The sequence below is a fragment of the Myxocyprinus asiaticus genome, chromosome 5, assembly GCF_019703515.2.
Source record: "Myxocyprinus asiaticus isolate MX2 ecotype Aquarium Trade chromosome 5, UBuf_Myxa_2, whole genome shotgun sequence".
NCBI classification, from domain to species: Eukaryota; Metazoa; Chordata; class Actinopteri; order Cypriniformes; family Catostomidae; genus Myxocyprinus; species Myxocyprinus asiaticus.
The window spans coordinates 6,422,976-6,449,121 of NC_059348.1; the positions used below are offsets into that span (position 1 = coordinate 6,422,976).

Below are 26,146 nucleotides of genomic sequence, written 5' to 3' on the forward strand. Positions count from 1 at the left end.
AACAAATTAGGCGGGGGATTGTGGGTATTGTGCACATATGTAATAATCCCCACTTGTTCCAGGTTCATACAGGGAATGCCCACACACTTTTATTCAGCTGAGGATCGTTAAACCAATCCATACAGATGAACTAATCAAATCAATAGTCTTGTCTTTGTGTCAAACTGTAATTCCAGAATCTGCACGAGTAAATCAGCCCTTCTGCATCCCTCACTCTGACGCATGCAGTGAGGAAGTCACAAGTCATTTCTCTGGAGCTCCATCTGACCTACACAGGTATTTTCTCTGGCATGTGAATCAGTCAATTTAGTAAATATAAATATTTTAAGTATTTAAAACTATTCATAAATAAATAAAATATTAATATAAATACAATAAAATGTATATGATACATACTATGAAAATATATGATCTATTTTTAACATATAATATACTGTATATTAATTATATTATTTAAGCCAGTTCTCTCAGGATTTAATTTGATAACATTTTCAATGCATTTTGTCAACATTAAAAGGCCACTTGTAACTGATGAGAACTGACTTGTACTCTTAAAGTGATAGTAATTCTGGCATCACGTAAGACATAAAGACTTTTTTCTTCTATGGAACACAAACGGAGATGCATTGTATGGAATAAAAAATTGCAGTGACAGTGCATTATGACTAATCTCATCTCTCATCTCATGGCAATAACATCTCCTTTTGAGTTCCACAGAAGAGAGTAATTCATAGAGGCTTGAGAGTGAGTAGTGACAGAAATTACATTTTTGGGTGAACTGCCCTTTAAATACCTACAACAACAATGTAATTCAGCATGTCTTGCTGAGAAACAAGTGACTGAAGAGAAGAACCATACTTAGGCTGTATATTATAATTCTTTTCTATTCCATTTGAATAAAACTAGAGGTAAGAATTGAGAAAGTAGCTCCAAGTGAGTTATACATTTTCAGATGTTTTAGTAAATTTGATTTACTCGTTTTAAGGTATTAGTCCACCAACGTGCGTAAATACGAGTTCGGCATTATGGGCTGATGGACACTTGCAAAAAATCACTGCTAAAAATGTTTGTTTTTTTTTTTTATTCTAGGGGAAACTGCATTACTCAACCAAAGGCATAAGATGGGAGCGGTACTATCTCTTTGTTTGATCAATGGCAAATAAGGTGCATATTCAGAAAGCTTTTTGAAAACATTGTTTATTTTTGCAATTCCATTCAGTGGTGCTTGTGTAAATGATATACTTAATTACAAACATAAATTACATCAGCTTTAATTGTAATTGGACTTTTGAGAGAAATTCCTATTTTTTTAATCTTTTTATCCAGGCAAATAAAAATTAACTTTGCTCAATGTGACAACAAAGGACAATGATTTTTTCTATGAGTCAGTAGATTACTTGATTGACTGAAATTCTTTCCACATGAAGTGCAGTGGTACGGTTTATCTCCAGTATGCACTCGCTCATGTGCTTTCAGGTTTCCTGATGTACTGAAACTTTTTCCACATGAAGTGCAGTGATGTGGTCTCTCTCCAGTATGCACTCGCTCATGTTTTTTCAGGTTTCCTGAAGTAGTGAAACTCTTTCCACAATGTGAACACTTGTAAGGTTTTTCTCCAGTATGAATTCTCTGGTGCTGTTCCAGGAAGTAAGCTCTGTAAAAGGCCTTCCCACACTCAGAGCACATATGATCTCTCACAGCGGTATGTTTTCTCTGATGGTCTTTTAAACTGCGCAGAATTGAAAAACCCTTTCCACAAAATGAACACAAGTAAGGCTTCTCATTTGGATGAATTTTCCAGTGTGTTTGTAAGACTGATCTTGAAGAAAATGTTTTGCCGCATTGATCACAGCTATATGACTTTACTCCAGAGTGAAAGGACAAATGGCTTTTGAGACTACATGATTGTCTGAAACTCTTTCCACACTGATGGCATTTGAAAGGCTTTTCTCCACTGTGAATTCTCATGTGCCTAGTAAGACTTGCTTTACGTGTAAAAGTTTTCCCACACTGATGGCAGGAGAAAGACTTTTTGGCTCTTGTTCTTAGAGTTCTTTTTTGTGAGAAATTTGTTTCAGTCTGTGAGCCACTAAAAGAGTTTTGTCCAGTTTTGAAACTATAAAGTGTCTGACACGGATTGTGTTTCTCCTCCTCCACTTCATTCGGTTCTTGACTTTCTTCTTTCACGTCCATCAGCTCTAAAATGAAAACACAAAATGCTTGCCATTCATTTCAAAGGACAAATATTACAATTAAGGAAATTACATTAACCTCAAATTTTATAGCAGAAAGCTACAGGGGTCAAGGCATTTGTTATTATGACATGTCACTCATTCAAGTGTGGGAAAAATACAGAAGAAGCCAAACTTAAATACACATTAAACAACAGCAAAAGCTATTTTTCTATTGTCTAAGTCAGCGTTTCTCAAACTGGGGAAATCCACTTATTCACATGTGTACAGCAGCAGCGACTTCTCTGACTGGTGAATGAATCTCGCTTCTAGATGACTCGGGTGGGGTGATTACACGTGTTATTTACAGGAGTTTCTGCGGATGACAGTGGACAATATCCATCATACAATGAGACACAGAGCTGTTACTTCATTCAGTTAAAAAGAGAAGGGGTTCAATGACGTGTATTTCAAGTTATATCGTATACACAATGAGCATGAATATTAACAAGCCACAACTGACCAGCACTGGATTAGCAAGGTCCCTGTTTCTGACTATATACACTCACCAGCCACTTTAATAGGTACACCTGTACATCTACTTATTCATGCAATTATCTAATCAACTAATTGTGTGGCAGCAGATTAATGTATAAAATCATGCAGATATGGGTCAGGAGCTTCACATCAACCATCAGAATGGGGGAAATGTGTGATCTCAGTGATTTAGACCGTGGCATGATTATTGGTGCCAGACAACAGTCACGCACAACAGTCTCTAGAGTGAAGTGTAAAGAGAATGGTGCAAAAAACAAAAAACATCCAGCGAGCGGCAGTGAAAATGGCCAGACTGGTCCAAGCTTACAGGAAGGTGACATTAGCCCAAATAACCACGTTAGAACAGTTCTATGCAGAAAAGCATTTCTGAACATACAACACGTCGAACATTGAAGCGGATGGGCTACAGCAGCAGAAGACCCCTCCGGGTACCACTACTGTCAGCTTAGAACAGAAAACTGAGGCTGCAGTGGGCACAGGCTCACCAAAACTGGACAGTAAATGATTGGAAAAACATCACCTGGTCTGACAAATCTGGATTTCTGCTGAGGTACACAAATGGTAGACCCACTGCAGCCTAAGTTTTCTGTTCTTGGATGACAGAAGTGGAACCTGACATGGTCTTCTGCTGTTGTAGCCCATCCGTCTCAAGGTTCGACATGTTGTGCATTCTGAGATGCCATTCTGCTCACTTCAACTGTACCGAGGGGTTCTCTTAGTTACCGTATCCTTTCTGTCAGCTTGAACCAGTCTGGCCATTCTCTGTTGACCTCTCTCATCAACAAAACAAAATTTCAGAGATCATTTTATACTTTTAGTAAATAATATCATATTAGTTGTGATGGTACGTGGGATCGGAGGTCCGTGAAGAATTTGGGTTTATGAAAGGGGTCCTTGGTTCAAAAAAGTTTGACAAATCCTGGTCTATGTGACAAGCATAAGTGAACACACCTGCATTACTTTTACATGACCTATTTGATTTATTAATGCATGGTTTCTAGCAAATTATAGGGCTATGTTCAAAATAGATACAAAAATACATTGTCACATTCTCCTTTCCGATGCACGTGTCGATGCACGTTGAAAGTTTGAGAGTAGTCATGTCTATCACGACACGCAAATTGGCTGTTTTAATCAGTTGAGCAGTACACCACCACATTTAAAATGGATAAGAGTCCCTTGCTACCACAGACAAAACTAAATTTTTAAATATTTGCACATTTCAGCCCATTTTCCAAAAACTGGCAGTCAGAAGGTGACATGACTTAAAAGGTGAAGAATGTCATTTCTGCGCTACTAGCGGCAACGAAAGGAATATATTAAAAAAATGGGGTATGTTTTTTAGACCTACTGCCATCACCCCTTAGACTCATCATGCCCTTTTACACTCTCTGATTTCCTATTAACAAATAGGCCATACTAAATAAAAGGTGATAAACATTTACCGGCATAATGAACAAGAACACTATAACATATACACACCGGACAGTAAGTGTTGCAGAGGAATCGGGTAGTTCGATAACATTGTTCTTCTGGCATTTACTAAGCATAATGATACATATTCAGAGTATCTTAAGAATTCATCTGGAGCTAGACAGTAATTATCTAACTTGTGGGGCAATACACTGAGTGTTGCACACCTGTAGAGAAGCAACTCAGAAAGTGTGGCGTCTCCATTAAATATGATATAAATAAAAAAACACTGTCGTCTTTTGCTCTTGCTACAGTATATAGAGCACCCGGACCATATTCTGATATCCTTAGTGAATTTGCAGATTTTCAATCAGATCTAGTAGTTACTGTGGATTGTTGGTGACTTAAACATTCACACAGACAATGAAAATTAGACACTGGGATTAGCATTTATCAATATTCTCAACTCTGTTGGGGTCAGACAAAATGTGACAGGACCAACTCATTGCCATAATCATATGGTAGACTTAATTCTGTCATATGGAGTTGATGTTGATAATATAGAAATTCTGCCAGAACATTACATCGTCTGCCCTTAGCTAAGATCACTCAATCTATGCTGTGTTATAGATCAGGTAAAACTCTCCTTTCAACCACTAAAAATAGCTTCACTAATAATCTTCCAAATTAGTCTCAAATAATCAGTATGCCAAAAAGTTTAGAAGAACTAAAGATAAAAGCACCGCACCCTGGTGCAACGATCACACTCATACTCTTAGGAATGTTCCGGGTTCAATACAAGTTAAGCTCAATCGACAGCAATTGTGACATCATGTTGATTACCTCAATAATTAATTTCAACTCGTTCCTCTTTTTCTTTAAAAAAAGCAAAAATCAAGTTTACGAAGCACTTACAATGGAAGTAAATGGGGGCCAATTTTTGAACATTAAATACTCACTGTTTCAAAATAATAGCCACAAGACATTAACAATATGCATGTGTGATATATCTCTTTCTACTTTCTTGGGAAGGAGGAAGCGGGAGCCGGATAAACGATCCACGTGCGTCTTTTGTTGACGAGGAGGAGGGAGTGGCCAGTCCGTGAGGATGCACGGCCGGCGCTGAATTGTCTTAATCAGCCGGGAGGGGGATAAAGACGAGCCGGAGGCGCCAGTTTGAGAGAGAGAGTGACACACGTGGCTGCTGTGTTTGTGTGTGTGTGTGCATCTATGTGTTTTATGTTGTTTTTAGTTGAGTTTATGTCATTAAAGTTCTGTTGACTGTTCTGCCAGTTCCCGTCTCCTCCTTGCCCATCCTGAACCCGTTATACTGGTGCCGAAACCCGGGAAGGAGGAGGGATGTTCTGTCACGGAGTTCCCGCTGCTGCCATCCGCCGGGAAGCGGAGGAGCCATTACCGTCAGCCAGGGGTCAGAGGACATGCTGCCATCCGCCAGAGGGCGGAGGAGTTGCTGAGGACCAGGCAACGGCGAGCGAGTTTTTCTCTCTCTCTGTCTCTCCCCATCGCTCTTTCCCTCTCCCTCCCCTCGTCTCTCCCAAGGCTCCAGAGAGGCAGGGAAGACCTGCCGGCAGAAGGATGGCTGGAAGGGCAACACCTCCCCTCCAGGGAGGGAGGGGAGTACATCATGCCGGAGGTTTCCCCGGTCTGAATTGGGCGGTGGAGGAGTGTGACGAGGAAGAGGGCGTGGCCGGGCCATGAGGACGCACGCTCGGCGCTGAATTGTCCTAATCAGCTGGGAGGAGGATAAAGACGAGCCGGAGGTGCCAGTTCGACTGAGAGAGAGAGACACACATGGCCTGTGTGTGTGTGTGTGTGTGTGTGTGTGTGTGTGTCTATGTGTTTTATGTTGTTTTAAGTTGAGTTTATGTCATTAAAGTTCTGTTGACTGTTCTGCCGGTTCCCGCCTCCTCCTTGCCCATCCTGAATCCATTACATCTTTATTTTCACACTTTTCAGTTTAACACACACACAAATGGCTTTTTAGCACACTGATTACACACACAGCCAGGTTTGTGTGTCGCTCTCACTCCCCTCCAGCAATCTGGACTCCCTTTTCATCCCTCTCCAGCTCTCACTGTAACACAGAACAGCTGTTAGAGATAATTTCACACAGGTGACATTCCTTACCATTATTCCTCTCCAGGCCTCGCTCTCCACAGATGTCGTTCTGCCATGCCACATTACCACAGCATGTAAACATGATTTAGTGTGATAAAATCACAAACAAACCTTTTCTGTTTGAAGTTATAGCCAATTTTACAACTTCGTTACCATGATGATGTTATGTCAACAAACCCTAAAATTACAATTTAAACATTAGTTCAGCATTCAGTGTATTCAGTAGCTCAGTGGTTAGCACTGTTGCCTCACAGCAAAAAGGTGCCGGGTTCAAGTCCTGGCTCAATTGGGCCTTTCTGTGTGGAGTTTGCATTTAAACCCGGAACATTTCTTTAAGAGAGCAGCTTGGAAAATGTAATGCAAGTGGAAGGGTACAAAATTACAGTTATTTTGTGGTGCATGGAAGGATAGTGTCTCTAACTAGACAGGCTCTAATGCTGCGTTCATGTCTTATCGGAATTACTGTAATTTCAAAATGGCAACAGAGGTTCTGCTCTGAGCTGTTCATGTCTTGAGAACTCTGAAGTTATTTATTTCTATGACAACATGCATAACACCAAAATGGCTTCGTTACTGATAACAGCAAAATATTTATGACTACATCAATTCATTAATTCACCTTGATATGTTGTTGCAAAATGTTTAAGAACAAAGAAAACACTCCAGGTAACGTTGGCATAATAAGATGACATTTCAAAGAGACATATTTGTTCATTACCATTAACTGTTGAGGCCGCTGCCATATTTGTTCTATTCACATGACGTCATGGCAGTCAAGTTGGAACTTTCATAGAATTCATTATTTACAACTTTACAACATAATTACGAGCTCTACGAAGAAGTGAACGCTTTTTACAATTTGGAATCTCGCAATTACGATAATTTTGAAATGACGTGAACGCACAATAAAAGCTAAAAGGTCTGCATATTTGAGCAAACTCATAGAAAATAACCACAACAATCCTAGGTTTTTTTCAGTACAGTGGCTAAATTTACAAGAAATAAAGCTTCGACCGAACCAGATATTCCATTGCAGCACAGTAGTAATGACTTTATGAATTTCTTTTCTGATAAAATTCAAACAATCAAGAACATCATTATAACTATGCAACCGTCTCCCACAGCACCTCAGAAGACAGAGTCTCATAGTATTCCCCACAAGCAACTTCAGTTCTTCAATGTTATAGGTCAGGAAGAGCTAAAGCTTATTAAAGCATCAAAAGCTACAACATGCATGTAAGACACCATACCTACTGAGCTCCTGAAAGAGGTGTTTCCTGTAATCTCAGAACCTCTCCTTAATATTATTAACTACTTGCTATCCTTAGGGCATGTCCAAAGAAACTTTAAGCTGGCAGTTATCAAAACAGAGATATGATATCTGTGAAGAAATTCAGTCTGGATTTAGGCCCCATCATAGTACAGAGACTGCACTTATCAGAGTTACAATGACTTGATCTTATCATCTGATTGCGGCTGTATTTCTTTTCTAGTGCTATTAGATCTTAGTGATGCCTTCACCACCACAGATTACGACGTCCTCTTAGATAGGCTTGAGATCTATGTTGGCATTTGTGGACACTAGGCATTAACTTGGTTTAGGTCCTATTTATCCGAGGAAATGCCAGATCAAGCTAAAGTTAAGTATGGAGTGCCACAGGGATCAGTTTTAGGGCACCTTTTTTCCTCTTTATATATGCTTCCCCTGGGAGACATAATCAGAAACCATGAAATTAATTTTCACTCTTACACCGATGATACCCATTATATTTCTATGAAACCCAATGAAATTTACCAATTCTTCAAGTTAGAAGAGTGTATCAATAATATCAAAGACTGGATGCTAGAAATTTCCTTCTAATAAATTCTGAAAAAACATGTAATCACTGGACCAAAATCCTCTAAAAATAAGTTATATTGTCTTCTACAGTGAAGAAGAAAATCACATTTCCAATGTTTGAAAAAACAGCATTCTTTCACCTCAGAAATATTGCTAGGTGATGACACATGCTCTGTTTCTGATGCCAAAAAATGAATTCATGCATTCATGACCTCAAGAATAGATTATTGTAATGCATTTCTGAGAGGATATCATGCAGATTCAATAAATAAACTTTAATTGGTTCAAAATGCAGCAGCTAGAGTGCTGACTAAAATTAGTAATATAAGTAATATGCTCACATCAGCCCCATTTATTGTCGCTTCATTGGCTACCTGTTAAGTTTCAAACTCATTTTAAAATTCTGTTAATTACTTAGTTAATTACAAAGCTTTGAATGGTCTAGCTCCTCAGAACTTATGCGACCACCTATCACGCTATAATCCATCATGTTCACTATGATCACAAAATTCTAGCCAGTTAATAATACCTAAAACATACAAATTCACAAAAGTAGGTAGATCCTTTTCCTATTTGGCTCCTAAACTATGGAATGGCCTTCCTAGAAGATGTGATGGACTTCACGGAGGATAGACTGCTGCCAACTCAAACCACAAAACATGGGATACTTCCTTGGCCACTGCCTGAACTTTGGACTTCACTGTAAATTAACTGCCACAAGCTTCCAGCCGGACTACAATGCCCCACACTGACCTCTGCCTGCATCATCTTGGTCATAGGATGGACTACACTTTCTTAAAATGGAATACATAGACAATAAATGAATTGCCAATCAAAGCCTTCATCAGCCAAACAATGAAGGACACTGCATCTACAAGCACTTCTGCAGTCAATTCGGGATAGACTCCCGATTGCTCCCCCTTTAGTGAGCCGCCAGCACCCTCCTTTGTATGGCGCTTTGTATGCAATGCATTTGTATACTATGCATTGCATACATTGCATATATGTTTTTTGCACCTCTTTACAGTTGTGCTCAGAAGTTTGCATACCCTTGGAGAATTGGTCATTTGTGTACCATTTTTAAAGAAAACATGAGTGAGCAGGCAAAACACATTTCTTTTATTTCTTATGGGAATCATATTCAACAGTAGGTTATAACAGAATGGCACAATCATAAAACAAAACATGGCAACAATGAAAAAATGAAATGACCCCTGTTCAAAAGTCTGCATACCCTTAGTTCTTAATACTGTGTATTGCCCCATTTAGCATCAATGACAGTGTGCAGTCTTTTGTAATAGTTGTCTATGAGGCCCCAAATTCTTGCAGGTGGTATAGCTGCCCATTCATCTTGGCACAATGCCTCCTGGTCATGCAAAGTCTTTGGTCGTCTTGCATGAACCGCATGTTTGAGATCTCCCCAGAGTGGCTCGATGATATTAAGTTGAGGAGCCTGTGATGGCCACTCCATAACCTTCACCTTTTTCTGCTGTAACCACTGGAGGGTCAACTTGGCCTTGTGCTTAGGGTCATTGTCATGCTGGAAAGTCCAAGAGTGTCCCATGCGCAGCTTTCGTGCAGAAGAATGCAAATTGTCTGCCAGTATTTTCTGATAATGTGCTGCATTCATCTTGCCATCAATTTTCACAAGATTCCCCGTGCCTTTAGAGCTCACACACCCCCAAATCATCAGTGAGCCACCACCATGCTTCACAGTGGGGATGGGATTCTTTTCACTATAGGCCTCGTTGACCCCTCTCCAAACATAGCGCTTATGGTTGTGACCATAAAGCTCTATTTTGGTCTCGTCACTGCCAGAAGCTGTGAGGCGTGTCAAGGTGTTGTCGGGCATATTGTAACCGGGCTTTTTTGTGGCATTGGTGCAGTAAAGGCTTCTTTCTGCCAACTCGACCATGCAGCTCATATTTGTTCAAGTATCGTCATATTGTGCTCCTTGAAACAAGTCTTTTTCCAGAGCAGCCTGTATTTCTCCTGAGGTTACCTGTGGGTTTTTCTTTGTATCCCGAACAATTCTTCTGGCAGTTGTGGCTGAAATCTTTCTTGGTCTACCTGACCTTGGCTTGGTATCAAGAGATCCCTAAATTTTCCACTTCTTAATAAGTGATTGAACAGTACTGACTGGCATTTTCAAGGCTTTGGATATCTTTTTATATCCTTTTCCATCTTTATAAAGTCCCATTACCTTGTTACGCAGGTCTTTTGGCAGTTCTTTTCTGCTCCCCATGGCTCAGTATCTAGCCTGCACAGTGTACCCATGTGAGAGCTAACAAACTCATTGACTATTTATACACAGGCAGTAATTGCAATTTAAAAAGCCACAGGTGTGGGAAATTAACCTTTAATTGCCATTTAAACCTGTGTGTGTCACCTTGTGTGTCTGTAACAAGGCCAAACATTCAAGGGTATGTAAACTTTTGATCAGGGCCATTTGGGTGATTTCTGTTACCATTATGATTTAAAAAGGAGCCAAAAAACTGTGTGATGATAAATGGCTTCATATGATCACTATCCTTAAATAAAAGACAGTTTTTTTGTTCATGATCAGTCATATTTTCAAAATCAGTGGCAAAATTTCACAATTTCTGCCAGGGTATGCAAACTTTTGAGCACAACTGTACATATATACATACATATATATATATATATATATATACATATATATATATATATATATATATATATATATATATATATATATATATATATATATATATATATATATATATATATATATATATATATATATATATATATATATATATATATATATACATACACACAGTACTGTGCAAAAGTCTTAGGCACATAAGATGTTTCACAAAAGCATTTGTCTTAAGATGGTTATTTATATCTTCAACTTTAGTGTGTCAATAGGAAATATAAATGTTAGACTCCCAAACTTTACTTTTGCAAACAGAAAAGATTAGTATAGAAGAACAGGGAGCTCTGCAACAGATGTCATGTCCCCCACAATTTTTGTGATTACATAAAGCGACAGAAGCAATTGAGACAGTGGCGAATTCTCCAAGAAGCTTGGAACAACCAAGAAAAACTGTGTCCAGGTGTACCTAGGAGAACTGGTGCTGATTTGAAGGCAAAAGTGGTCACACCAAATATTGATTTAGCTTTTCTATGTTTACTTGACTTTGTATGACATTAAGCAAAAGTGATCTCTCTTCGGGGCACGTGCGTTGTCTGAGACGGGACTCGGCTCTCTGTGTCACACAAAACAGCTCGCGAGCACTGAATTGAGTTGTTTTGCATTTTGTTGCGCTTGACTTATCTAAAATCGCTTGAATGTTCAAACTGGAAAGCCTTAAAACACATACAATTGACAAACTTTCGTGAGGATGCAAGCGAAAGTGATCGGGCTTTGGAGCTCACGCGGCTTGCCTCTCTGTGTCACAGATACAGAGCTCGCGAGTACTAAATTGAATCCTTTCGTGTCTTCTTGCACTTGAATGGTTTAAAATCACTTGAATGTTGAAATTGGCAAGGTGTATTTGTCCGTTGAAGCCTAAGAAGAGACGTAAGAGAACGTGCTTAGGGGCTCGTGCACGGCGATTAACTAACCTGTACAATAAACTGTGTAAAACATGCAATCACCCGATCAATACTGAGTATCCAGATGGTAAAAACAAACATAACTTGTGGAGCGCTCTCGGAGTATGCATTTATTTGTCATTTTCAATGGATGGAAAATGAAAGTAAAAGAAAGGATTTGTTATCCTGGGGCTCCCACTAGTGGACAGTATTGCTCCACTAGAGGGGGAATTTTTGCTCAGCCAATGTATGTATATGGGATTTTTTTTATTTTTTATCGTCATTTATATAAAACCGTAAGTCGGATCAGGTAGAAAAGATATAGCAGCAAACTTCAGAACAGTTGATGCTTGTAGCATTAAAGCTCTAGGAGGAGTAGCAGTTTTAGTCTCAGAAGAATAAGAATAAGTTGAAATAGTATAACAGTATGTTGGCTTTCTCAAGCCAACATAATTAATGATTTTATGCTTTAATGGCACTGGGATCAAATATTGCAGTTTTAATGGGTTTCAATGGGGACATTTTTGTCCTTAAGGTTCTGAGTGTAACTATTGTGTGTACAATACATTATACATTATAGATGTATTATAGGAACTGAGGTTGAAATATCAAAATTCCCCCCAAAATACACACCTTTGGAAAAGGTTGGCATTAACACAGCCAAAATGATCGAAAAACAAAAATGAAAAAGACAAAAATGTCCCGAAGGTCGCACAAGGGTTAAATCAGATCATCCAACATACAAGGGCACATAAGCTGCAATGTTTAAGAATGTTATTTGCATTTTGTTTTATTTTTAAAGTCGTTTTATTTGATTTATTGATTAAATTGTTATTTAACAGGAATTGATAATTAACTACCAACAAGAACGAATCACGTCACTTGAAGCTTTCTAACTTTAATCTTCATGAACAGACAATAATAAAGAATGAAGAATGGACACCAACCTCTTTGTTCCTCAGTATCTTCATTTTTCATGACATTTGAACTGCATGATTCTGGATAACTCATGTCCTCACTCTCTTCTTTAATAAACATCATTTTACAATGTTTTATCCCGCAGATCTCAGTTGAAACACCTGGAGTTATTCCTGTTCGTGTTGAAACAAGTCTTCTTTTAGGATGATGAGAATATTGGTGACATTTATAAACATGAATCTGATGCTCGAATAATGTAGTAAACAAACAAAACAACAATGCCAGAAGTTTCTGCAGGATTATGAGTATCAATAGAGAAGATCGTTTACAGTTTTGAACGTCTCTACGAACGTGTGTTAAACATCGTCTAATATGGAAATTTTGATGCATTTACTTCACTCATTGCTGCATTTATTTGTTTAAAAGTGAATGTTTATCAGAACTCTGCAAATCTCTCAGAGCGCCGCCATGTTTGCGTGACGTCATACAACAGCATCTCGGAGGGGACATTCTGACCCGCTTTTCTTGTGTTCGTTATTCAGTATGTGATTTGTTGTGGTAAATAAAGCATTTTAAAAATCTGAACCGTTTGTCGTGGAAAACGCTTAACGTTGCTACTACAACAGGAGTTAGAGGATAAATCTATTTTAAACTAATACATTTTCACCTGCTGAAGAAAAAAACTTTTAGAACCCCTTAAAGAAATTCTAAAGCCATCTTTACAGTTCAAAGGTGTCACAGAAGCATCTGAAGTGGCGTTTAGGTGTAGACTGTTTATTTCTGCTCAGAGGTGGCATAAATACATTTACACAGCTATTACATAAATAATGTTATGATAATGTTTTAAATATAAAATGATGGATATAGAAATATAAAATGAACTTTTAATTATGAAATATATGCTCTATCATGACGACAACAAAGTTCAAGGCAGTTCTGATGCTGCATTTCGTTTACACAGAACCAAAGCAGCATCAGAACTGCCTTTGATACTAGGGGCTGAGGTGAGTCAGAGCAGGAATAATTTAGTCTGGCTTTTAAGCGGCATTGCATCTTTACACACAATTTTGAGCTGGTACAGAGCAGCCTCAACTCAGCTGAGTAAAGACGCCATAATATAATTGTAATATACTTAAAGCTGCACAATGTAAGATTTTTGGGTTAAAAATGAAAAAAATTGCCAGTCAGAGCATGTGAGCGGAGCGTTGAGCAGAGCAGTGATAATTTCACCTGAGCGAGTGCCTTTTTGAAGACTCCGCTCCGCTCCCTCAGGCCGCTCAGTGCCGCTCGCTCAACCCAGAATGCGCTTCGTGAAATGCTGGTTTGGGAATCTGCGAGATAAGCAATAGGCCTGAGGTTATGGAGCTCTAACATTGTTTTAGTGAAGTTGCAAACCTTATAACCTCAATACATGCAAAGTATAAATCAAAGTTAAGAACAAGGAAATCGAAAGGGAGTGTGGAGAGACTGTGAGAATTAGCCAATATTCCTTTTGGAATCGTACGCGTCACATTGCCAGAGAGTACGAGGATGTGCTACACGAACATGGTAGTGCAGCAAAAGGTTAGCTAGTAGGCTACACTACTATTCGATAATAAATTAATAGAAAATAAGGTATGTTGTTGTTTTACAATCATGTCAGTGCAGCTGCCAGCTAGATGCAAACCCAGTTCTGCGGGGTTACGAACGTTAGAGCTCTCTCAATTGAATATGTAAGCTTAATAATACTGTATATTGGCAAAGCATATTTCCTTGAATCCCGGCTTACACACACACAAAACCAATAAACATGTATGATCTTGCAGATCAGTGTGTCCTAATTTGCAGGCAGAGCATTCTGCTTTCACGCATCTATCGTACAACTGAGCATTTGATTAGTAAAGATTATCTCACTTAATCGACCGCCTGTTGCTTTCGATTTCTGCTTTGGGATAAAGTGGCACATAACGCTGGTCAGTTTCCCAAAGCCAAATCCACACCTTACCACACGTGAAATGTAAAAAAACGGACTCTAGATTAGTGTTTGGGGATAACATCTTCGACATCGCTTGCTGCATTCATGCGCAGAGAAAAAAGCTATAAATGATTGTACATTAGAAAAAAAATGTTTCTTAAACGAAGGCAGTGTAATTTGTGAATTAAATAATTTGTATTTGTTTTAGGATCATTAAACATGATTTCATCTAATATATATATTGGACCAAATCTCACTTTTGCAGGACAAATATTTTTTATTTGTTTAATCCGTGGTTAAACCTTGCTGTACATATAAAGAGTGCATGCACAAGATTCACTTTATAATGCTTTATATAATGCATATAAAATTGTAGGGAATATTAATAAAGCAACAAAACTGAAAAAGAGAAAAACACTCACTGCTGTTTTCTGGATAACTTAATAAACTGAACACAAAATTAGGATGAGAAATTGCTCATTTTAATTTACAGACCCAAAGTCTGATAGCATTAAATCAGAAACATATTAATGTATCAAATCTACAGTACAATCATTCCGTGGAGACAACTGAAAAACAATTATGAATTTCACTTTTACCTGCAATATTTTTCCTGGTACCAGTCCACGTTTTCATTATTGCCATAAACGACTCGAACAAACTTAAAAGTTGAAAAGATTGTGGTTTTCTTGAATGGTTATCACTCGGGTCCAGTTTAATCTGAAAAGCGCAAATTTGCATGTATCGAGTTTCCGTGCCAACGCACGTATGTTTAATCACTTGTAGAGGCATGAATGATGACTTGTTTAAAGTAAATAAAGGTCATTTAGAACTGGAATTTTTTATGGTATTATTTGAAGATGTTCAATGACATATGTGCTAACAGAGAAATATTTGACTGATTACAAATGAAAAGGAAGGTCTGGTAGACCCGATTATCTAACAGCAGTTGTAAACCAGTACAAAATAAACAGAGAGATTTTATATACAAAAACACAACAATACAATCACATAATTTCAGATGTGTACATTACTAATCATTTGATAATTTAATAAATGTCGGCCTTTAGTCTAGATTTCACCCAGAGGGACACCTCAAAGGGGCAGTTAATTGGGCCACTGTAGCTACCCCCTTTGTATGTATTTGGAACCAAGTATACTACAGAGAAATTTAATGTCTGAGCGGGATTTGAGCAAACGTTTGTTTACCGGTGAGCGTGAGCGGTACTTGAGCAGAGCGTCTGCTTGGGCCATGAGCGGCTGAGGAGCGCACATGCATGGGGCGGGTTATTGAGCGGAGTGTCACAATGCTCCGCTTCGCTCACATACTCTGTTGCCAGTATTGATTGAGTACATAAAAAATCAGTGTCCAAAACAATGTCTTTACCTTACCTTGATTCACCACGGTAAGCCTATAAAAATTATTTGTATTTTGAGCTGTCGGGTCTGGTGAGAAATCGCTGTTTTATGTCATGTCTGTAAACACAGGAAAGAAGTACCAGCTGTCAGGTGTTCCAGCTAGGGAAACTACATTAGTGTTCAGTCAGTCACAGTCACACAGTTCAGAGCAGCATCGCTGCAGTCTGGATGGATGTTTATCAGTTATCCTGATAAACATAAAACACTTGAATAATCATATTCAAATATACTGGTAACTGGTGGTGATTTAGGAGAGTTCCCTGTTCTCTGTGTAAAAGCACTTTGAGTGTTGTGTCAGAAAAGTGCTTTAAGTGTAAAATTCATTCATTTTAAAAATGTAAACAGGGCTGGATTGGTAATCTGGCATACCGGGCATTTTCCTGGTGGGCCGACGCACTTTGGGGCCGATCAGGGGCGGACTGGCCACTGGGAGAACCGGGACTAAGCTGAAATGAGCCGCCGCGTTATGCAGAGCGGGCCACAAAATGGTGCTGCGATATGCCGAAGGGGGCAGCGATGTGCATTATTTTAGATTTATTGCCATTTGCACGGGTACAAAGCAGTACAGGTACATTGGAATTCTTGTGCGTAACTCTTAGAGTAAAATTTTATAAGAATGACACAATAAACACAATAAAAAAATAAATAATGATAATTAAAAAAAAACTATATATACATATTAATTTCATTTAACAAATAACACATTTTAAATAAATTATTATATAAAAACTCTATCTGGCATAGCCATAGAATAAATAAAAAATACAGCCCATTCATAGACCGTCGGGTGTATGAATTAAGTGTCCCTGCTATGAGTAAGATGGGAGGTGTAATATTTCCCTCCAGCCTCAATGTCTTTTTCAATCAGTCTGACAGTGGCTGGAAAGAAACTATTATAAAAACGTGTCTTATGATTTGCGATCCTCATTGGCCTTTGATGTCTTAAATTATATCCTGAGTTATTCCACCTGAACAGAGAGTGAGCTGGGTGATTTTGATCACTAAGAATGCTCTGTGCTTTTCTCCTGCAGCGTTATGTGTATAATATTTCCATAGAGGGTAGCTCAGAGCCGATGATTCTCTCTGCAGTTTTAATGACCCGTTGAAGTGATCTTCTTTCAGCCTGGATGGTATTTCCAAATCATACGGTAATGCCGCAGGTGAGAATACTTTCAACAAGTCCCCTGTAAGCCTGGGTGAGGGGCTGATGACTGAGTCTGCACTTCTTCAGCAGCCTAATGAAGTAAAGCCTCTGCTGTGCTTTCTTCACTATGGCCATGGTGTTATCAGCCCAGCTCAGGTTTACTGTCATGTGAAGGCCTAAAAACTTGTGACTATCAGCCTGCTCCACCTCAGACCCTTTAATGGTAAGAGGCTGCAGAGGGGGAGCTTTCCTCCTAATGTCAATAATTATTTCTTTGGTTTTATCTATGTTAAGAACCAGGTCATTTTCCTCACCATAGACTATGATTCTGTTCACCAGTTCCCTGTTCGCTGACTCGTCCCCAGCTTTAATGAGTCGAAGTATGGTCATGTCATCTGCGTATTTAATGATGAGAGTGTTATCCTGGGTAGAAACACAGTCATGCGTGTACAGGGCATAAAGTTTAGGGCTGAGGCAAAAGCCCTGTGGAGTTCCAGTACTGATAGTAAGCTTGGAAGAGACGATTCCCATCCTCACCACCTGTGGTCTGTCTGTAAGGAAATCCAAAATCCAGTTACATGTGGATGTTGGCACTCCAAGGTCTTCCAGCTTCACAATCAGTTTTGTTGTTCAGATAGTGTTAAAGGCAGCTGTAATCCATAAAAAGCATGCGTACATACACTACCAGTCAAAAGTTTTGAAACACTTGACCGAAATGTTTCTCATGATCTTAAAAATCTTTTGATCTGAAGGCGTATGCTTAAATGTTTGAAATTAGTTTTGTAGACAAAAATATAATTGTGCCACCATATTCATTTATTTCATTATAAATCACAAGTTTTATAAAAAAAAAAAAAGTTTTTGAAATTGATGACTTGGACCAAATAATAAAGAAAAGCAGCCAATAAGTGCCCAACATAGATGGGAACTCCTTCAATACTGTTTAAAAAGTATCCCATGGTGATACCTCAAGAAGTTGGTTGAGAAAATGTCAAGAGTACATTTCTGAAAATTCTAGGCAAAGGGTGAGTACTTTGAAGATGCTAAAATATAACACAGTTTTGACTTATTTTGGATTTTGTTTAGTCACAACATAATTCCCATAGTTCCATTTATGTTTTTCCATAGTTTTAATGACTTAACTATTATTCTAAAATGTGAAAAAAAATTATAATAAAGAATGAGTGTTTCAAAACATTTGACCGGTAGTGTATGTTCTATTCATGTCCAGATGTTCCAGTGTGGAGTGAAGTACCAGTGCTACTGCATCATCCACTGATCTATTTCGGTGGTAGGCAAATTGTAGAGGATCCACTGTATCTGGCACCATAGAGTTTATGGATTGTAGAACCAGCTTTTCAAACATTTCACGGCAACCGATGTAAGTGCCACTGGCCTAAAGTCATTCATTGTAGATGTATTGTTTTTTGTTTTTTAATTGGAACCGGTACTATAATAGAGGACTTAAAAGATCATGGGACTATTGCTTGTGTGAGTGAAATGTTAAAAATGTCTGTATACACACCTGCCAGCTGGTCAGCACAGGCCTTCAGGACTCTCGGCGACACACCATCCGGTCCTACTACTTTTCGTGGGTTTACCTGCTTCAGGGCCCTGTGTGTCACCTGCAGTGCTGTCTCCTCAGTGTTACACAGGGATTTTCAGGGGGTGTCTTCATTCAATCTGTCAAATCTGGCATAGAAACTGTTGAGATTGTCTGGTAGTGTGGTGTCTCTGGTCTCTATCCTATTTGTGTTTCTCCTGTAGTTAGTAACAGATTGAATTCCCTGCCACATACTTCATGTATTGCTGTCATGGTAGCATTTCTCAGGTTTTTGGGAGTATGCCCTTTTTGCAGCTTTGATGGAGTTTTGTAGCTCGTATCGGGCCATTTTATACTCTACCACATCCCCTGACTTGAAAGCTGAACACCGTTTCCTGATCTTCATGCGTATTTCCGAGTTGAACCAGGGTTTTTGGTTGAGAAAAACACGAAAAGTTCAGGAGATGGAGGTACATAGATGGAGGTACACCAGTTAATGTAACTACTAACAGTTTCTGTTGTAGGGCTTTACTGGTTGTTTAGATCAGTGTTACTATCAGAAATAATTAATAATTATTTCTGTAGTTATTAATCAATATTTAAATTAATTAATTGGATCTAACTCATTAAAACCTCATATGGGACTCCAGTAAATGTAGTGTGCTACGTTTAGGAGCAAGTTTGGTTATTAGCAATAATTAATAATTATCAAAGATAATTATTAATTATTAAAATCAATAGAACATTGATGAGAATCAATGTTAGCTTTTTTTAATCCTTTAAATCAACAGTTATCAAAGATAATCGTTAATTGTTAACGTCGATGAAACATTAATTAAAATTAACACTAGCTTATTGATCATTCAAATTCAATCAAAGATAATTATCAATTATCAAAAATCAATAGAATATTAATAAGGATTAACATTGACGGGGCACCACCCTGAAATCAGGGACTAATAACCGAATATTAAAACAGTCTCAATATTAGATTGTTTTCTTAGGAAAATCGATATCCGAAGAATATCGATTTTCGGGGAAAAAAACAATGAATGAAGGTTTAAATCCGAGCACTGACATCCCGTCAGCATGATACAGGCATATGCAAAACAAACCAAAACACTTCTCTTTGTAATATAAACAAAGTTTATTAATGCTGTAATATCAATTAATAATTAATACAATGCAGTCAATAAACTTCCGACTTACAACTACAAACTAAACAGTGATATGATTAGATATGGAAATAAAAATAATTCTGTAACACATAAGGTGTGTGTGTGACAGTGTGTGTGTGTGTGTGTCAGTGTGGTTAGTGAGAGAGAGAGAGAGAGAGATGATTAAGTGACAGCCCGAAAGCTGATTTCGCGATAGCTGGAGATAAAGCAGCCGTGTTCATCACTCAGAGATGCAGTTTTACGAGCGGGGCTCGTAAAAGTCCCTTGTTATTTGACTCTTTAATGGATGAACTCAGTTGCTGTCTCACCCGCGATGGCGAAAATCCACAACAGTCCAATTTGGTTGGACCACAATACAGCAAAACAAATTCGTGATAATTAATACCCTGAGTATTAATAATTAGCGGACATGGCGGTCCGTAAACTGTACAAGCAAAATCCTTGAAACACAAGAATAACACACTATAATATTCTATCTCTGCCCAGACGTCACCTCTTACTTGAATCGCATGAGGACACAGGTAGAATGTGTTTTCCACCGTCCTTTAACTCTGACCCGGTTCCTTGAGGCTCATGTGATGACGAGAGGCCGTTTCCTCGTGCTGTCGGCGGGCGGTACAGCTGTTGATTCTCAGAGGGCGGTACGGCTGTTGATTCTCAGCGGGCTTGCGGAGAACTCAGAAATGTCGACTTGATTGAAGATGGAAGAGAAATCTTTAATCTCTTCACTTCTGTAGGCCAACGGATGAAGATGCGAATTGCTCAGCGGTCTCCTTCGGATCCGTTAGAGTGTTCGGTTGAACACAGAGTAATCTCAACTCGTCCAGCGAGATGGAGATCGTATGGCTACAGTTTCAAGTCGGACATTACTTCCTTAAGCCACGAGGTTGCACCGGAGAGCAGCAAAAAGCTACGTCCGTATTCGGTGAACAAAGTCGCTGGAAGCAACTTTGGAAGCATTTCAGAATTATTTGAAGTCCTGATGATGTCATGTTTGAGGGACGTTCTGTTGTGTGCCTCATCCAATAGGAGTTGAGTGCTCGATCCTTTAGTGAGCAAGGCTTCATGGATTTGTAGTCTGTTTTGGACTCCCTTTGTTTGATTTTGTGCAATTTTTATTTTTAGAAGGAGGGGGCTTGAGGAATGTTTTTATGACTGTTAGGTCTGCCTTTGTCTTCTATCTGAATACATGAGGCCCAACACTGTGTAATCATGGATATTGTTTGTAGCCTCCTTAAAAAAAATCATATCTGTAGCCTCTAGGCAGCTCTGCAGTTCTGACAGAGCACTGTCAGTCCATGTTTTCACAGTTCTAACTGTGACTGGATTAGCTTTCAGCCTTGTGATGTAAGTAGGCTGTAACAGAATTGCCAAATGGTCAGACTTACCAAAGTGAGGTTTAGGAGCAGCAATATATGCGTTTTTTTAAGTTACTTTAGCAATTGTCCAAAGTGTTGTTACTCCTGGTGGGGAAAATGACATACTGGTAGAACTTCGGAATGTTTTTACGAAGATTACAATGATTAAAATTCCCCACAACAACAAGTGCAGCGTCCAGATAAGTATTTTCATATCCACTGATCATATGATGCAGTTCTTTGAGTGCGTTATCTTCTCTGGCATGCAGAGGGATATACACAACACTCAGTAGTATGCACTGTAATTCTCTAGGTAAATAAAATGGCCTGCACTTTAAGGTGAAATATTCCACATCTTCAGAACAAGACTGGGATATTACCCTATTGTCGGTACACCAGGAATGTTTGACGAGGATCGCTGTTCCTCCCCTACGGGTTTTTCCTGTATCTGCAGCGTTGCGGTCAGCTCTAAAGACCGTGTAGCCTGCCGGTGTTATAGACTCATCGGGGGTGCTCTTTCTGAGCCATGTCTCACAAAAGAACACAGCACAGAACAGTCCTGAATATACCTTTGTGTAGCCATCCTACTAAGGAGATCGTCCATTTTATTCTACAGAGACTGGACACTGGCAAAAAGTATTACCGGGAGGGATAGCCTTCCTTTGTTAACCAGGCACCGGAGTCTCCACTCGACACCTCCCCGCTGCCTTGCTTCCGTGGCGGCCTTCGGTTGCCGGGAGGGCCCCCTACTGCGGCCTGGCTCAGCGTCACTCCGACATGGCGACTTAACTCCGGGAAGGATTCGAGCACATTCAAATTAAAATGTACTCTTTGACCCCGTTTGCCTAATTGTATTAGTATTACCCGATTATACTTAAAATGAGCACTCACATAAATTACATGAATAAATAAAAATAAAAACGTAAATTGCAAAACTAGGTAAAACTTGACTCGGAGTTCCGCGATGTCACACACAGGGAAGCGCCATCTTTTAGCTGTTCAGAGTGTGCCAAAGAACCTGCATATTGATAATATGGAATGTAATGTTATAATTAACTTGAATATTAATTGACAGAAGGAACTATAAAAAGAATGTGGGAGCTATAATAATTTTATTATTTGATATTTATAGATATGTTCATTAAATTAATATCATGAAATAAAACTATTTATTAGAAAGTCTAAATATAGATACATAAATCCCTTTCTTTACAGTGAAGAGTGTGGAGGCCTTTCCAATGTGTTCTATGAAAAAAATATTACAGTATTAAAAAATTCATTAAAAGAAAAGGCATAATGTACACAATTTGTTCACTTTTGAATGCAAATCTGTAGTGTGTGAGACTGGAAATTCCGGGGAGAAGAAGATTTGTGAGGTAAAGATTGCATTTTACCATGATAATGCTTTAAAAGTATATCTCCAGAGCAGGTTATGTTCAGAGAGTAAGTTGCTATGGCTACTAACATACCCTGAAATTTACCTCAGTTTTTGGAAATGAAAGTTGAGGTTATCCACTTACTCTGAGTAAACTTACTGAGGTAAGTTGCTTAACCTGCTTTCTGGAATACCACCCAGGTGTGTCTTTCATTGTCTTGTTACCTTGTTATGAGTTCCGTTCTGTTATTGGTTGCCTTGTCTTCTTGTTACCCTTGTCAATGTATATAAGCCCTGTGTTTGCCTTTGTACCATGTCTTGCATTGTTGATGTTACGTCATGTTTATCTCGTGTTTGTTTTGCCTTGTTTTGAATAAACTGCACTTGGATTCACACAGTTTGTGCTCTGCTTAGCCTGACGTTACAGAATACAAAACCTAAAGATGGACCCAGCAGTTAAGTTAATTTGCCTCTTTCATGGGAATCGTCCCCTTTAGGAATTTGTAAGGGACTGGAGCTATGTGATCAGGTGGTGGACTTCGATGAGGTAACCTTAAAGCTATTTTTCCATGCGGGACTGAGTGAACCTCTCTATTCCTTGATGCCTATATAGTGGACTCTGCAGGGTTACATCGGTTATGCTCTTCGACTGAGTGGTTCTGCATTTACTGTGGGGTGGGCTGAGTGTACCAGCACTCCTGCAGTTTCCACCACATCGGTGCTCATGCCTGCCACGGTCCAAGAGCCGGAGCCCACACTTGTCATGGTCCACAACCCAGCACCTGAGCCCCCAGCCATCCGCCAGAAGGCAGAGGAGCCCACTGTTGCTCTGCCTTCCATCGGCAAGAGGAGGAGACGGTCCCCTAATCCTGCTGCTCTGCCAGCTCTGCCCTTTTGAACCTCTGGCAGCTCCGCCCCTTGAGCCTCTGGTTGCTCCACCAGTTCCGCCCCTTGAGTATCCTGCAGATCCACCTCCTACGACTTCATCCCCTGAGCCCCATGCTGCCCCCATCTTGTAGCCGCCTCCCAGGCTGCCTGATCCTGCCCCCATCCGGGAACTGCCTCCCAGGCTGCCTGAACCCACCCCCTTCCGGGAGCCGCCTTCCAGGCTGCCTGATCCCGCTCCATTCCTGGAGCCTCCTCCCAGGCCACCGTATCCCACTACCTAACTGGACCCTCCTCCCAGGCTGCCGTACCTCGCCCCCTACCTGGACCTTCCTCTCAAGCCGCCGTACCCCACCCCCTACCTGGATACTCCTCCCAGGCTGCCGAACACCGCCCTCCCCGAATACCCCAGGATGTTTGTTTTTTGGGTGTCAGGAGTTGCCCTTTAAAGAGGGGGGATATGTCATGGTATTGGTGGACTTTGGTTCGTGGGTGCACACTATGTCTTTTAGATTGAAGTTTCAGTATATCGTCTTGGCTCCGTGCTCCCCTTTGATTGCTCCCAGGTGTATCTTGTTTCATTGTCTTGTTACCTTGTAATGAGTTCCGTTCTGTTATTGGTTGCCTTGTCTTGTAACCCTTGTCAGTGTATGAGCCCTGTGTTTGCCTTTGTACCGTGTCTTGTATTGTTAACATTACATCATGTTTATCTCATGTTTATTTTGCCTTGTTTTGAATAAACTGCACTTGGATTCACATAATCCCTGCTCTGCTTAGCCCTGCCATAACAGTTCTTCTGTTTCAACCACAGATGTCGCTAGAGCACAAAGTTATGTAGTGCAGCTTTAATGATATTTACCTAAAAACTGATTCAGGCAAAATTTAAGTGGTGGTATTACTGTATCTCAGTGCAGCTTTTGATACTGTCAAACACAACAGTCTCCTAGAAAGACTGGAAAACTGGGTATGGCTTTCTGGGACAGTCCTCAGCTGGTTCAGGTAATTTCTAGAAGGGATGGGTTACTATGTGAACAAAAGCAACAGTGAATATGTGTGGACATCCATGACGTGTGGTGTTCCAAAAGATTCAATTCTTGCACCACTCCTGTTCAAACTATATATGCTCTCACTAGGTCTAATAATGAAAAAGAAGCAAATTTCAAACAATAGCTATGCATCTACCTAACCCTATCGCCAAATGACTACAGCCCCATAGACTCTCTGTGCCTGTGCATTGATGAAATTAACCACTGGATTTGCCAAACCTTCCTTCAGTTAAATAAGGACAAGACAGAGGTAATTAAATTTGGCAACAAAGGCCTACCCAAAAAGATCATTAGACAACTGCAGCTCATTCAGAATGCTGCTGCCAGGATTTGTGACCCAAACCAAAAAATCTGAGCACATTACTTCAGTCCTCAGGTCTTTACACTGGCTTCCAGTTACATTTAGAATTGATTCTGAAGTACTACTAGTTTATAAATCACTCAATGGCCTAGGACAGAAGTACTCAATAGGCGGACTCCGGTCCGGTCCGAAAGACAATTCAGTCCGGACCGGCACTAAGTCACTGTGTAAGCTTATGTGTGTAAATGTTAGCATATGTTAAATGTTTGCAGAATCATACGAACAAGCAAAAAAAGTGCCAGTACTTTCGCTCTCCTTGTGTTCCGAACAGTTGGCATGTGACAACAATGTCCAATCAGATTAGCGTAATGCAGTCGCTACGGTCCTAACTAAGACGTGTGTCCTAACGCTGACATTTGACAGGCAGCTAATTTGTTTTGCATTAGGAAAAAAGTACATGTGTGAAGAGTTACGCGAAATGGCCTGCTCCAAATGATCATATCCAAAGAAAAGGAAGGTTGACAGTGAAAACCGTGCATTTAATGATGACTGGACAGACAAGTATGCATTTATTCTCCCCAACGGAAGCACCAAACCTATGTGCTTAATTTGCTCCGAGACGATGGTGATTGTTAAGAGTGGTAACGTTAAATGCCACTCTGAATTAAAGCACATGTATTTTGAGCAAAATTATCCACAGAACACGGAGGTGAGAACAAAAAACGTAACCAGATGAGAGAATCATATCGCGTATCAAGTCATATTATAGTTCAAAAAGCAACACAACAAGAACAGGCAATGGAGGGATCATTACAAATTGCCTGGGTCTTAGGCAAACGCAAAAAGCCCTTTACTGACACAGAGATAATAAAAGAGTGTATGAGTGAAGTGCTGGATGCTATGTTTGAAGGAACACAAAAAGAAGAAATAATAGCAAAAGTAAATCACATACCCTGTTCAGATTCCACAGTATCAAGACAAATGGAAATCATTGCAGATGATTTGCTCAAGCAACTTAGTGATGCTGTTAGAAAGGCTGAATGTCTCTCACTGGCTGTGGATGAGTCAACATATAACACTGATAATGCACAACTAATAGTTCTTTGTTTGATTTTTTTGTAAGGAGAAGGGGGAGTTTTGTGAAGATGTTTTAGGTCTCCATGGTCACACAAGAGGTGAGGACCTTTATGTAGCAATAATGCAGATGCTGAGTGACAGAGGAATTGACTTGAAACATGTGGTGTCTGTTGCTACTGAGGGAGCTCCATCCATGATAGGGGGAGAGAGGGGGCTAGTGCAGCGCTTGAGAGCTCACCACCCTAACCTGATAGCATACCATT

The 26,146-nt window shown here is 39.6% G+C and overlaps 4 protein-coding genes across 5 annotated transcripts in view; 1 reads left to right on the forward strand and 3 right to left on the reverse strand.

Moving 5' to 3' along the window:
- Positions 1-26,146, forward strand: part of LOC127440778 (gastrula zinc finger protein XlCGF57.1-like) — a 593,771-nt gene that overhangs the window by 500,350 nt on the left and 67,275 nt on the right. The window lies entirely within an intron of this gene.
- The window catches only part of LOC127440850 (zinc finger protein 501-like), a 224,062-nt gene that overhangs the window by 169,794 nt on the left and 28,122 nt on the right, over positions 1-26,146 (reverse strand). The gene's annotated exons all lie outside the window — the stretch shown is intronic.
- Positions 1-26,146, reverse strand: part of LOC127440803 (zinc finger protein 501-like) — a 167,855-nt gene that overhangs the window by 113,223 nt on the left and 28,486 nt on the right. The gene's annotated exons all lie outside the window — the stretch shown is intronic.
- LOC127440816 (zinc finger protein 501-like) lies at positions 1,196-12,993 on the reverse strand. Its single transcript, XM_051697747.1, has 2 exons — positions 12,633-12,993; positions 1,196-2,198 (listed from the first exon to the last, which is right to left on the reverse strand). Exons 1-2 carry the CDS (start codon positions 12,991-12,993, stop codon positions 1,348-1,350), a joined length of 1,212 nt encoding a protein of 403 aa, XP_051553707.1. The 3' UTR covers positions 1,196-1,347.

Coding starts and splice junctions, on each gene's coding strand:
- LOC127440816 (XM_051697747.1), bottom strand. CDS start 12,993: ATGCATCAAAATTTCCATATTAGACGATGTTTAACACACGTTCGTAGA. Junction 2,199..12,632: donor AGATACTGAGGAACAAAGAG/GTTGGTGTCCAT, acceptor TTTTCATTTTAG/AGCTGATGGACGTGAAAGAA.